This window comes from Gadus chalcogrammus, chromosome 13, assembly GCF_026213295.1.
Source record: "Gadus chalcogrammus isolate NIFS_2021 chromosome 13, NIFS_Gcha_1.0, whole genome shotgun sequence".
NCBI lineage: Eukaryota > Metazoa > Chordata > Actinopteri > Gadiformes > Gadidae > Gadus > Gadus chalcogrammus.
In genome coordinates this window covers 178,388-190,533 of record NC_079424.1, presented here as the reverse complement: position 1 = coordinate 190,533, position 12,146 = coordinate 178,388, and the positions used below count along the sequence as shown (strand labels likewise).

The 12,146-nt window shown below is 53.5% G+C and overlaps 1 protein-coding gene across 1 annotated transcript in view; it reads left to right on the top strand.

The window, feature by feature from the left end:
- The window catches only part of LOC130402226 (eukaryotic translation initiation factor 4 gamma 3-like), a 67,965-nt gene that overhangs the window by 27,992 nt on the left and 27,827 nt on the right, over positions 1-12,146 (top strand). Inside the window, exons 9-15 of the mRNA XM_056606368.1 lie at positions 2,250-2,380; positions 4,376-4,501; positions 6,225-6,396; positions 6,896-8,146; positions 8,981-9,066; positions 9,654-9,951; positions 10,462-10,586. Coding sequence (XP_056462343.1) covers positions 2,250-2,380; positions 4,376-4,501; positions 6,225-6,396; positions 6,896-8,146; positions 8,981-9,066; positions 9,654-9,951; positions 10,462-10,586 — 2,189 coding nt within the window. The remainder of the gene's footprint in view (positions 1-2,249; positions 2,381-4,375; positions 4,502-6,224; positions 6,397-6,895; positions 8,147-8,980; positions 9,067-9,653; positions 9,952-10,461; positions 10,587-12,146) is intronic.

Genomic DNA, 12,146 nt, shown 5'->3' with positions numbered 1-12,146 from the left:
TTAGGGTTACTGTGGGCCATAGCGGGGGTTAGTGTTAGGGTTACTGTGGGCCATAGGGGGGGTTAGTGTTAGGGTTAGGGTTACTGTGGGCCATAGCGGGGGTTAGTGTTAGGGTTACTGTGGGCCATAGCGGGGGTTAGTGTTGGGGTTAGTGTTAGGGTTACTGTGGGCCATAGCGGGGGTTAGTGTTAGGGTTACTGTGGGCCATAGCGGGGGTTAGTGTTAGGGTTAGTGTTAGGGTTACTGTGGGCCATAGCGGGGGTTAGTGTTAGGGTTACTGTGGGCCATAGCGGGGGTTAGTGTTAGGGTTAGGGTTAGGGTTACTGTGGGCCATAGGGGGGTTAGTGTTAGGGTTACTGTGGGCCATAGGGGGGTTAGTGTTAGGGTTACTGTGGGCCATAGCGGGGGTTAGTGTTAGTGTTAGGGTTACTGTGGGCCATAGGGGGGTTAGTGTTAGGGTTAGTGTTAGGGTTACTGTGGGCCATCGCGGGGGTTAGTGTTAGGGTTACTGTGGGCCATAGGGGGGTTAGTGTTAGGGTTAGTGTTAGGGTTACTGTGGGCCATAGGGGGGTTAGTGTTAGGGTTACTGTGGGCCATAGGGGCGTTAGTGTTAGGGTTACTGTGGGCCATAGGGGGGTTAGTGTTAGGGTTACTATGGGCCATAGCTGGGGTTAGTGTTAGGGTTACTGTGGGCCATAGCGGGGGTTAGTGTTAGGGTTACTGTGGGCCATAGGGGGGTTAGTGTTAGGGTTACTGTGGGCCATAGCGGGGGTTAGTGTTAGGGTTACTGTGGGCCATAGCGGGGGTTAGTGTTAGGGTTAGTGTTAGGGTTACTGTGGGCCATAGGGGGGTTAGTGTTAGGGTTACTGTGGGCCATAGGGGGGTTAGTGTTAGGGTTACTGTGGGCCATAGCGGGGGTTAGTGTTAGGGTTACTGTGGGCCATAGGGGGGTTAGTGTTAGGGTTAGTGTTAGGGTTACTGTGGGCCATAGGGGGGTTAGTGTTAGGGTTACTGTGGGCCATAGGGGGGTTAGTGTTAGGGTTACTGTGGGCCAAAGGGGGGTTAGTGTTAGGGTTAGTGTGGGCCATAGGGGGGTTAGGGTTAGGGTTACTGTGGGCAATAGGGGGGTTAGTGTTGGGGTTACTGTGGGCCATAGCGGGGGTTAGTGTTAGTGTTAGGGTTACTGTGGGCCATAGGGGGGTTAGTGTTAGGGTTACTGTGGGCCATAGCGGGGGTTAGTGTTAGGGTTACTGTGGGCCATAGGGGGGTTAGTGTTAGGGTTACTGTGGGCCATAGCGGGGGTTAGTGTTAGGGTTACTGTGGGCCATAGGGGGGTTAGTGTTAGGGTTACTGTGGGCCATAGGGGGGTTAGTGTTAGGGTTACTGTGGGCCATAGCGGGGGTTAGTGTTAGTGTTAGGGTTACTGTGGGCCATAGGGGGGTTAGTGTTAGGGTTAGGGTTACTGTGGGCCATAGGGGGGTTAGTGTTAGGGTTAGTGTTAGGGTTACTGTGGGCCATAGCGGGGGTTAGTGTTAGGGTTACTGTGGGCCAAAGCGGGGTTAGTGTTAGGGTTAGTGTTAGGGTTACTGTGGGCCATAGGGGGGTTAGTGTTAGGGTTAGGGTTACTGTGGGCCATAGCGGGGGTTAGGGTTAGCGGGGGGGGGTTAGGGTTAGCGGGGGTTAGTGTTAGGGTTAGTGTTAGGGTTACTGTGGGCCATAGCGGGGGTTAGTGTTAGGGTTACTGTGGGCCATAGCGGGGGTTAGTGTTAGGGTTAGGGTTACTGTGGGCCATAGCGGGGGTTAGGGTTAGCGGGGGGGGGTTAGGGTTAGCGGGGGTTAGTGTTAGGGTTACTGTGGGCCATAGGGGGGTTAGTGTTAGGGTTACTGTGGGCCATAGGGGGGTTAGTGTTAGGGTTACTGTGGGCCATAGGGGGGTTAGTGTTAGGGTTACTGTGGGCCATAGGGGGGTTAGTGTTAGGGTTACTGTGGGCCATAGCGGGGGTTAGTGTTAGGGTTAGGGTTACTGTGGGCCATAGGGGGGTTAGTGTTAGGGTTACTGTGGGCCATAGCGGGGGTTAGTGTTAGGGTTAGGGTTACTGTGGGCCATAGCGGGGGTTAGGGTTAGCGGGGGGGGGTTAGGGTTAGCGGGGGTGGTAAATGTCCCTGTTGACTTTGTAACCCTCCTCTTCCTCCCCGTCCCGGACCCCCAGACCCCCTCAGGTACCACGCTCCGGTGTCCCCCGCCGTAGCGGCGCCGGTCCAGACGGCGGGCCCGGCCTACTACCAGGGGACGCCCCCCGGAGTGGTGTTCCCCCCCTCGCCCCCCGTCATAGTGCCTACGCCGCAGCCGCCTCCCCCCGCCAAACGAGAGAAGAAGGCAGTGAGTCTGGGGGGCGTTGGGAGGTGGGGGGGGGGTCTCTGGCCACGCTCACACCAGCCGGGGTCCATGTGTGGGGGGGCCTCTGACTGCAGAGCCAGGTCTCAGCCCGCTCAAGAGTCCCTTGAAGGGTCTTATGTTGAGAATGAAGTGCATTGAAGGGCTGTGGCTAAATACATTTAAATGTTTGCACTAGGGCTGTCAAATGAACGCATTAATTTCAATTAATTAATCACAGAAAAAATAACACGTTAAAATAATTAATGAGATTAATCGCGCTTCTATAGTGCGCTTTGACCCGGTGCGTCATTTGCGTTGAAACAAAATGGAGGCAGACGAGAAGACGCTGCTCGGCCCTGTGAACGAAAAGTTCAAGTTTAAACTCCCAGACTTAACTGTAGATAGGAACACCGTAATCTGCAATCTCTGTCATAAGGAATTTTCCTATCACCGTTCATCAGTTCATCAACCCTTAAATATCACCTCAACGCAAAACATTTGGGAGCAAGCTCGCAGTACGAGCTGCCACAGAGAGATGGAAATGTTATTAATTTGAATCTTAAAATGCACCTTGTGTTTATGAAAGACATGTTTTAAATAAAAGAGGCATTGTACTTTAAAGTCTATTATGTCTATTTTTCATTGAATCACTCATCTGCCATAATTTACTTGAATACAATTATTTTTAAATACTTTCTCGGAAAAATGTAAGGATGCGATTAATTTAGATTAATTAATCACAGAGCCTGTATTTAATTAGATTAAAAAATAATAATCGCTTGACAGCCCTAGTTTGTACAGCATTTGCCCTTCATAGAATCTGAATGTCATAGTTGCCAAAACCTATTATCAGAAAAGTCTTGCCCTGCAGACACTAGACAAGTTATTTAATTATTCTTGCAGTCGTTACTGTTGCTGTTTGTACTGGATTATATTTTAATGGATGTCCAAATGCAATGGTCCATTTCAAGCTACTGGTGACATTAAGTGGGCGATCCTCACTGCGACCCCAGGTACAGACTCTGTATTTAGATGGATTCATTTATTCATAACAGACATCCTTAGAGACTGCTGTGGCCTAAAGGTACTGCCACACTGCACGCGTTACGCGCGTTAGAGGCGTTGAAAATCTGCATTTTTGCATAGGGAACCATTGGTGTAGACGCGTTACACGCGTTAAAGCGGCGCGTTAGTGGCGTTACACGCGTTAAAGCGGCGCGTTAGTGGCGTTAGACGCGGCATATGCACTTAATGACTCACGTAAACGCACCAACGCGCCCAACGCACCAACCAAATTTGAACTTTTGACGCGCCTACGCGTGACGCTTAGCCGCGATAGCCAATCAGCGTGGAGCTTGACCCGACGTCACTGGCAGAGAGTAATGAGTGACGCTTGCACAGAAGCATATGGCGGACATCTTTCTTTATTCTGGGTGGAAATAGTAACATAGTTACGCCATTAAAAGCGTTTCTGTAAACATTTTTAGCGAGAAATGTGCATTTTACTTTCATAATGTTCGCTCTGTGAATGTGAAGGATGTTTGGTTTGAAAGTTATGACGAAGAGGGAACGCTCCATTCACTTGCATGGGCAGCGTCTTTGGTTGCTAAGCAACCTCATCGTCTTTGGCGGACCATTTCTCTGCTGATCAACACTACGACATATAGATTATTTAATCTAACCCGATCTAAACTCTATCATGCACCCAAACACAGCGGCGTTTGGGTTTCCTACCTCGGACTCCTAAATCCTGCGCAGCGATGGTGGCTGCGTAGGCGCGTTGGCGCGTTGAACCATTTTTGTGACACACAATGATCAAGCGTCAGGTTAGGCGCGTTATGCGCGTTTCTTAACGCGAGTAACTTGTGCAGTGTGGCCGTAGCATAACAGAGTCGGTCAGTCAGTCGGTCAGTCGGTCAGTCAGTCAGTCTGTCACCAGGGTACCCCATGCCACTGGTGCTTTAGTTGGGTGTGTTTGTTTCACTGCTGTCCTCCCAGATCCGTATCCGGGACCCCAACCAGGGCGGCCGCGACATCACTGACGAGATCATGTCGGGGGGGTCCGGGAGCCGGAACCCAACGCCCCCCGTTGGACGGCCCTCCTCCACCCCCACTCCCCCACAGGTAACCCTAACCCTAACCCCCCCACAGGTAACCCTAACCCCCCCACAGGTAACCCTAACCCCCCGACCCCCCCACAGGCCTCTGTCAGAACACGGGTCCAAGCATGAAGCCTTTTTTCTTATTAGCATAAAGATGCTCCTAAGTCAGCCGTCTGTTTGACAACCCCCCCTCCCAAATGCCCCGTCCTACCCCAAAGCAGCTTCCTTAATGTACCTGAAGCTGCACAGCCTGAACATCACTTAATGGATTTGAATCGGACCCTTTGCATACGCACCTGGCCGGCCAGGCTGCCAGCCAGCGCCGTTGTCTCTGATGTCATGGTATAGCGACGCTTCCCGGGACCGCGTGCATTTGAGTGATTGACGTAAAGGCGAGCATTAAAGGATCTCTCACGCACTGAGGACTGGCGAGGGAGGGAGGGGGGGGTGGTTGTTGTGGTGGTCGCTGTTGTCCTGGTAACTCCGTCCTCCTTGTGTCTCTTCTCGATGTTAACTCTGTCTCTCCTTTTTCTTCTGTCCTCCTTTTGTTTTTCTCTCCATCTCGTCCTGATTGGTCATGCTAACCCTAACCCTAACCCTGATTGGTCATGCTAACCCTAACCCTAACCCTGATTGGTCATGCTTGCTGTCTTCCATCCTCCCTGCACCCATCTTTCTCTTCCCCCCCCCCCCCTCGGGTCCGATCCTCCGTGCTTGGTTGTCCGTCTGCTCTTATTTGTTTTTTGCGTGTGGATGGGCTCTTGTCTCTCTGCGCCTGTCTCTCCGTCGCTCTGTCTGTCTCTCTCTCTCTCTGTCTCTCTCTCTCTCTTTCTTTGTCTCTGTCTGTCCCTGTCTGTCTCTCTTTCTCTCTCGGTCTGTCTCTCGGTCTGTCTCTATCTCTCATTCTCTCATTCTCTCTGTCTCTGTCTCTGTCTCTGTCTCTTCTCTGTCTCTCTCTCTCTCTATGTTTCTGTCTCTGTCTCTGTCTCTGTCTCTCTGTCTCTCTCTTCTCTGTCTCTCTCTCTCTATGTCTCTGTCTCTCTCTCTCTCTCTGTCTCTCTGTCTCTCTGTCTCTGTCTCTGTCTCTGTCTCTTCTCTGTCTCTCTCTCTCTCTCTCTATGTCTCTGTCTCTCTCTCTCTCTCTGTCTCTCTCTCTCTCTCTCTCTCTCTCTCTCTCTCTCTCTGTCTCTCTCTCTCTCTGTCTCTGTCTCTCTGTCTCTCTCTTCTCTGTCTCTCTTCTCTGTCTCTCTCTCTCTATGTCTCTGTCTCTCTCTCTCTCTCTCTGTCTCTGTCTCTCTCTGTCTCTGTCTCTCTGTCTCTCTCTTCTCTGTCTCTCTCTCTCTCTGTCTCTCTCTCTCTCTCTGTCTCTGTCTCTCTGTCTCTGTCTCTGTCTCTCTCTCTCTCTCTCTGTCTCTGTCTCTGTCTCTGTCTCTCTGTCTCTCTCTTCTGTCTCTGTCTCTCTGTCTCTCTCTCTCTCTCTCTGTCTCTCTGTCTCTCTGTCTCTGTCTCTGTCTCTCTGTCTCTGTCTCTGTCTCTGTCTCTCTGTCTCTCTCTCTCTCTCTGTCTCTGTCTCTCTCTCTCTGTCTCTGTCTCTCTGTCTCTCTCTCTGTCTCTCTCTTCTCTGTCTCTCTCTCTCTATGTCTCTGTCTCTCTGTCTCTGTCTCTCTGTCTCTCTCTTCTCTCTCTGTTGCTAGTTTTTATGGCCACACCCTCATTATCCTCACATTTTTTACCTCAAATCGCAGCAGCAGGCGAGCAGCAGGCAGACGCCGGAGCTCCAGCCCCCCCCCCCGCCGGGGCCCCCCGCCCAGCCCCAGCAGACTCCCTCTCCTGGGGCCTACACCCCGGAGCCGCAGGGCCCGCCCCCGGGCCCGACCCCCGGGGCTGCTGCCGCCGCCGACACCACGCCTCGGCCAGGTCTGCCCCTTCCCTTCCTTCCCCCTTCTGCTGTAGCCAGGTCATGTTATTATGAATCTAAGTTTTAGTCTGCTTTGAATGGTTTGTTTAAATGGATACTCGGAGAAGTCAACAGATCAAATGCATTTTAAAGAAAGTCAGTCCGTCAAAGTGTAATATCTGCTCAACCGGCATGTGGCGGGCAGTTATCTGTTAGGGGGCTATTGTAACGCCCGGGTCATGGCTCATGGCTCTGTCTCCAGCCTCGTTGTAACGCCCGGGTCATGGGTCATGGCTCTGTCTCCAGCCTCGTTGTAACGCCCGGGTCATGGGTCATGGCTCTGTCTCCAGCCTCGTTGTAACACCCGGGTTCATGGGTCTTGGTTCTGTCTCCAGCCTCGTTGTAACACCCGGGTCATGGTTCTGTCTCCAGCCTCGTTGTAACACCCGGGTCATGGTTCTGTCTCCAGCCTTCATGTTGTGCACGCGTTAAAGGGTGCTGTATATTTCCTGTTTCTAGATGAAATACCAAAAGTTGAGCCGGGCCTCCAGAAGTCTTCCTCTCCTGGCCCGCTGCAGCCCGACCCCGCGGTGAGGAGACGGGAGGCCAGCCCCCCTGCTGAGACCCCCAAGCCTCCCTCAGCGGCCCCTCCAGAAGGCCCCCTGCCTATCGCAGCAGAGGCCAGCGCTGGGGAACACCCCTCCACCATGGAGTCCCCCTCCACCGTGGAGCCCTCCTCCACCGTGGAGCCCTCCTCCACCGTGGAGCCCTCCTCCACCGTGGAGCCCTCCTCCACCGTGGAGTCCCCCTCCACCGTGGGGTCCCCCTCCACCGTGGAGTCCCCCTCCACCGTGGAGCCCTCCTCCACCGTGGAGCCCTCCTCCACCGTGGAGCCCTCCTCCACCGTGGAGCCCTCCTTCACCGTGGAGCCCTCCTCCACCGTGAAGCCCTCCTCCACCGTGGAGCCCTCTTCCACCGTGGAGCCCTCCTCCACCGTGGAGCCCTCCTCCACCGTGGAGCCCTCCTCCACCGTGGAGCCCTCCTCCACCGTGGAGCCCTCCTCCACCGTGGAGCCCTCCTCCACCGTGGAGCCCTCCTCCACCGTGGAGCCCTCCTCCACCGTGGAGCCCTCGTCGTCTCCAGCTGCACCGTCCCCCTCCGCCACCGCCACGGAGCCCACAGTCCCCCTGGCACCCCCTCCAACACAGAGCCCCAAGGAGCCCCAGGCCTTGCTTGCAGCCCCTCCGCAGACCCCCAGCACAGAGCAGCCTCTTCCAGAGACCCCCTGCGCTCTGGCCACTCCACCGGTCCAAGCTCCCGAGGCCCTCAATGGCCTCGCAGACCCCCCAGCCGGGCCGCACTCCCCAGCGCAAGAGCCTTCCCCCCTGGCCTCAGCTGTACTCCAGCCCCAGGCTTCGTCAACGGCCTCTAAAGAGGTTTCCCAGGAGCCGCTGGCCACAGAGAAGAGCCCGGTGGGGGCCACTGCTTGCCCTGGGGCCCATGTGGCCCTTAAGACTCCAGTCGCCGTGGTTCCGGTCACCCTGTCCTGCTCCTCTGCCCCCTTGACGTCCATGCCTGCGCCCCCTCCTGGCCTGCCCCCGCTGGTGCAGGCCCCGGCGGAGGATGGGGAGCCCAGCAAGCCTGTGGACACTAAAGCTCTTCCTCTGAAAGCGGGTCTGGAGTCCCCTACTGGGCTGGCTGATGGCACGGCAGGGGCACAGAAGGCAGGGGCCCACCCGCAAGCACTCGCCAGGAAGAGTCCCACTACAGGTGAGCAGTGGAACTACACTGTGTGCATGTATACATAGATGGATGGATGGATGGATGGATCTTGAGTTTTATTGATTCACTCAGTGTGGGTTGAATATGAAATACAGAACGCCATAGTCTTGGGAATTGTAAACAGGCAGTCGCTTATTGCAAGTCTAACGTAAAGTAAGTGGAACTAAAAACAAAAAGGAGTTCTGATATGAGTGTTGACATTTTGTGGGTTGAAATTGGTAAATAAAAAAAAAAAAAAGATTACGTTATCTCATTGTTTTCGCTCTCATTTTAACAGCCCATATATATATATATATTACTACTTTCTCCCCTCATCAAAGGCAGTTTCCTCACTATAACAACTGGTACTCAATAGGCTGGAGAGCGACTCATCTGTCTAAACTGCCTTTAAGGTACGTTGGCAGTATGCATGTACTAGAAGGGCTGTTTTACAAAGCTTCTTTCGTGGAAATTGTTTCTCCTATTTATTAAAGCCATACGGTAGAGCCAGCTGTGCAGGCCAGGTCACATGGAAAATATTATATTTTGCCACATGTGATCATCACAGTTTTGTTCTTAGATTTTCTCTGTGCTTTGAGTCTGTTGCCCTGTGTATCCAAAGTAACGTTGATGACATTGACTTTAATGTAGTCAACTCCACGTTTCAACCACATTTGCTATTGTTTCCGCCATTGCAAATTCAAATGCAAATGAGTAAACGTGTGTGTGTGTGTGTGTGTGTGTGTGTGTGTGTGTGTGTGTGTGTGTGTGTGTGTGTGTGTGTGTGTGTGTGTGTGTGTGTGTGTGTGTGTGTGTGTGTGTGTGTGTGTGTGTGTGTTGCAGTCGGCCAGACTTCTTCTGCCACACCAAAGAGCTGGAGGAAACCAAACGAGGTCCCTGGAGGAGAGGGCCCCCAGAAGGAGAGCAAGGTGAGGAGGCCGCCTCATGGCAATGTTAGACACCCAGAACTGCACCCTGAGCTCCAGTGGAGCCAGCTGAACACATGTTAGACACCCAGAGCTCCACCCTGAGCTCCAGTCAGTGGGGAGCCAGCTGAACACATGTTAGACACCCAGAACATCACCCTGAGCTCCAGTGTGGATCCAGCTGAACACATGTTAGACACCCAGAACATCACCCTGAGCTCCAGTGTGGAGCCAGCTGAACACATGTTAGGCACCCAGAGCTCCACCCTGAGCTCCAGTGTGGAGCGAGAGGCGTCTAGGCTGGTCCTCTGATAACATCCCGGTGCACGTCCCCATGGTAGAAAGGGTCTCAAGGCCCCGGTGAGGACCAGAGACCCTCATGTTAGCCCGCCGTGTGTCCCCCCCTGTGGGGACCAGAGGCCCTCATGTTAGCCCGCCGTGTGTCCCCCCTGTGGGGACCAGAGGCCCTCATGTTAGCCCGCCGTGTGTCCCCCCCTGTGGGGACCAGAGGCCCTCATGTTGCCCCGCCGTGTGTCCCCCCCAGTGAGGACCCGAGGCCCTCATGTTGCCCCGCCGTGTGTCCCCCCCAGGAGGAGCAGAGCCCCCTGCGGTGCTGCCCCCACACCCCCCCGCGCCCGGCCGCCCTGCTGCCCACGCCCAACATCCCCCCCACAATCCCGCCCCGGTTCCTGGTCAGGGGGGCCCCCGCCCAGCCCGCCGCCCCGGAGGAGAACGGAGAGGCGGAGCCCATGAGGAACGGGGCGGGGCCTATGAGGAACGGGGCGGGGCCTATGAGGAACGGGGCGGGGCACGCCTCGGAGACGGAGAGCAGCGACAGCGGTGGCGGCCCGGGGGACAAGGAGAGCTCCGGAGCACCGGACACAGAAGGTGAGGGGGGGCGCTGCAGGCCGGGGGGGTCCGCCCTGGGGGGGCCCTGGTGTCGTCCCAGGGGTCCGTCCTGGGGGGCCCTGGTGTCGTCCCAGGGGTCCGTCCTGGGGGGCCCTGGTGTCGTCCCAGGGGTCCGTCCTGGGGGGCCCTGGTGTCGTCGCAGGGGTCCGTCCTGGGGGGCCCTGGTGTCGTCGCAGGGGTCCGTCCTGGGGGGCCCTGGTGTCGTCCCAGGGGTCCGTCCTGGGGGGCCCTGGTGTCGTCCCTGGGGTCCGTCCTGGGGGCCCTGGTGTCGTCCCTGGGGTCCGTCCTGGGGGGCCCTGGTGTCGTCCCAGGGGTCCGTCCTGGGGGGCCCTGGTGTCGTCCCTGGGGTCCGTGGTTTGGCTCTGGTTTATGGAGAAGGGTTAGTACTGAAGTGTTTTACTGTGGTGCTGTCTGTGGGTCCATACTAATCACTAAACTGTAAATGTTCCCCCTCATTCCTCCCACTCCTGGTGTCTGTCGTCCCCCCAGACCTGGCGGAGTCCCCCGGGAAGAGGCAGTACAACAGGGACTACCTGCTCCGCTTCCAGTTCATGCCGGCCTGTGTTCAGAAGCCCGAGGGGCTCCCACCAATCAGTGATGTGGTGCTAGACAAGGTGAGCTAGCCCCTCCCCCTAACCCTAACCCACCAATCAGTGACGTGGTGCTAGACAAGGTGAGCTAGCCCCTCCCCCTAACGCTAACCCACCAATGAGTGACGAGGTGCTGGACAAGGTGAGCTAGCCCCTCCCCCTAACCCTAACCCACCAATGAGTGACGAGGTGCTGGACAAGGTGAGCTAGCCCCTCCCCCTAACCCTAACCCACCAATGAGTGACGAGGTGCTGGACAAGGTGAGCTAGCCCCTCCCCCTAACCCTAACCCACCAATGAGTGACGAGGTGATGGATCACCTGACAGCCGTCTCCATGCAGACTGTTCTTGCAGAGCGATATGAAACGGGTTTATATTAGGGTTAGGGTTAACCCTAATTAATGTTAATATATACCCGTTAGGGTGAGGTTTAACCCTAACTAATATTAATATATACCCGTTAGGGTGAGGGTAAACCCTAACTAATATTAATATATACCCGTTAGGGTGAGGGTTAACCCTCACCCTAACGGGTATATATTAATATGTATATGAGATACTTGTATACTCAAGAGCTGAATGCTCTAGTGCAGGGGTTTTCAAAGTGTGAGAGAGTGAGCCCCCCCCTCAGAGAAAAAAATTCAGCTGAGCCCCCCCCCCCCCCCCCCCAATTTTTTTTTCTAAATACCTGTGTTTTGAAAGCTATTTTAATTATTTTACACATTTCAAACATCTCCGATCATATTTTTAAAACATTTGGAACATATTTTTTAAACATTTGAAACAAATTTTTTAACATATTTCTTAAACATATTTCTGAAACATTACAACATATTTTTGCGTTTTTAAACAACCCAATTTAACAACTTTATCTAAGCATGTTTTAGCTTAACCTTTTTTAAATACATTTGAACATCTTAATCTGTGTAAACTGCCAGTTTACAGATTCATTCAGGGTCCCCGACTCTGAATTTTCTGAGTCGAATCAGATCTGCCTTTTCAGTCCAGAGATTCGACTATTCGGCGGGGTTTGTTTACCGGCGTTGCTATGGTGACCTAAATTATTATAAGCAACTGAAAACGACGCCGGTTTGAAACTAAAACTGATTCTGAAAAAAGTATAAATGCTATCAAAATTCAGTTTAGATAGTATTGAAGATACAAGTGTGTAGATTTGTTTAATGGTTTGAACGTTGATAAACGGTTGAAAAATGAATGAGTTACGATGTCTAGAAGTAGGTGTATCAGAATGGGCTGACGTCTTCAATGAAAACAGCTGAAAACGAAGCAGTATGAAACTAAAACTGTGATTCTGAAGACATTTTAAATGATATCGAAATTCTGTTTCGATATTATTGAAGATACAAGTGTGTAGATTTGTTAATTGGTTTGCACGAAGATAAACGGTTGAAAATTGATTAAGTTATGTTACTTCTACAGTTGAAGTACGACTGATGATTTGAATCATCGTCTTTCAGGGTTTTTTTCGGGTTTATTTTTTTCTCACGTCGCACCCCCCCTGAAGAACTCTGGCGCCCCCCAGGGGGGGCGCGCCCCACAGTTTGAAAACCACTGCTCTAGTGAA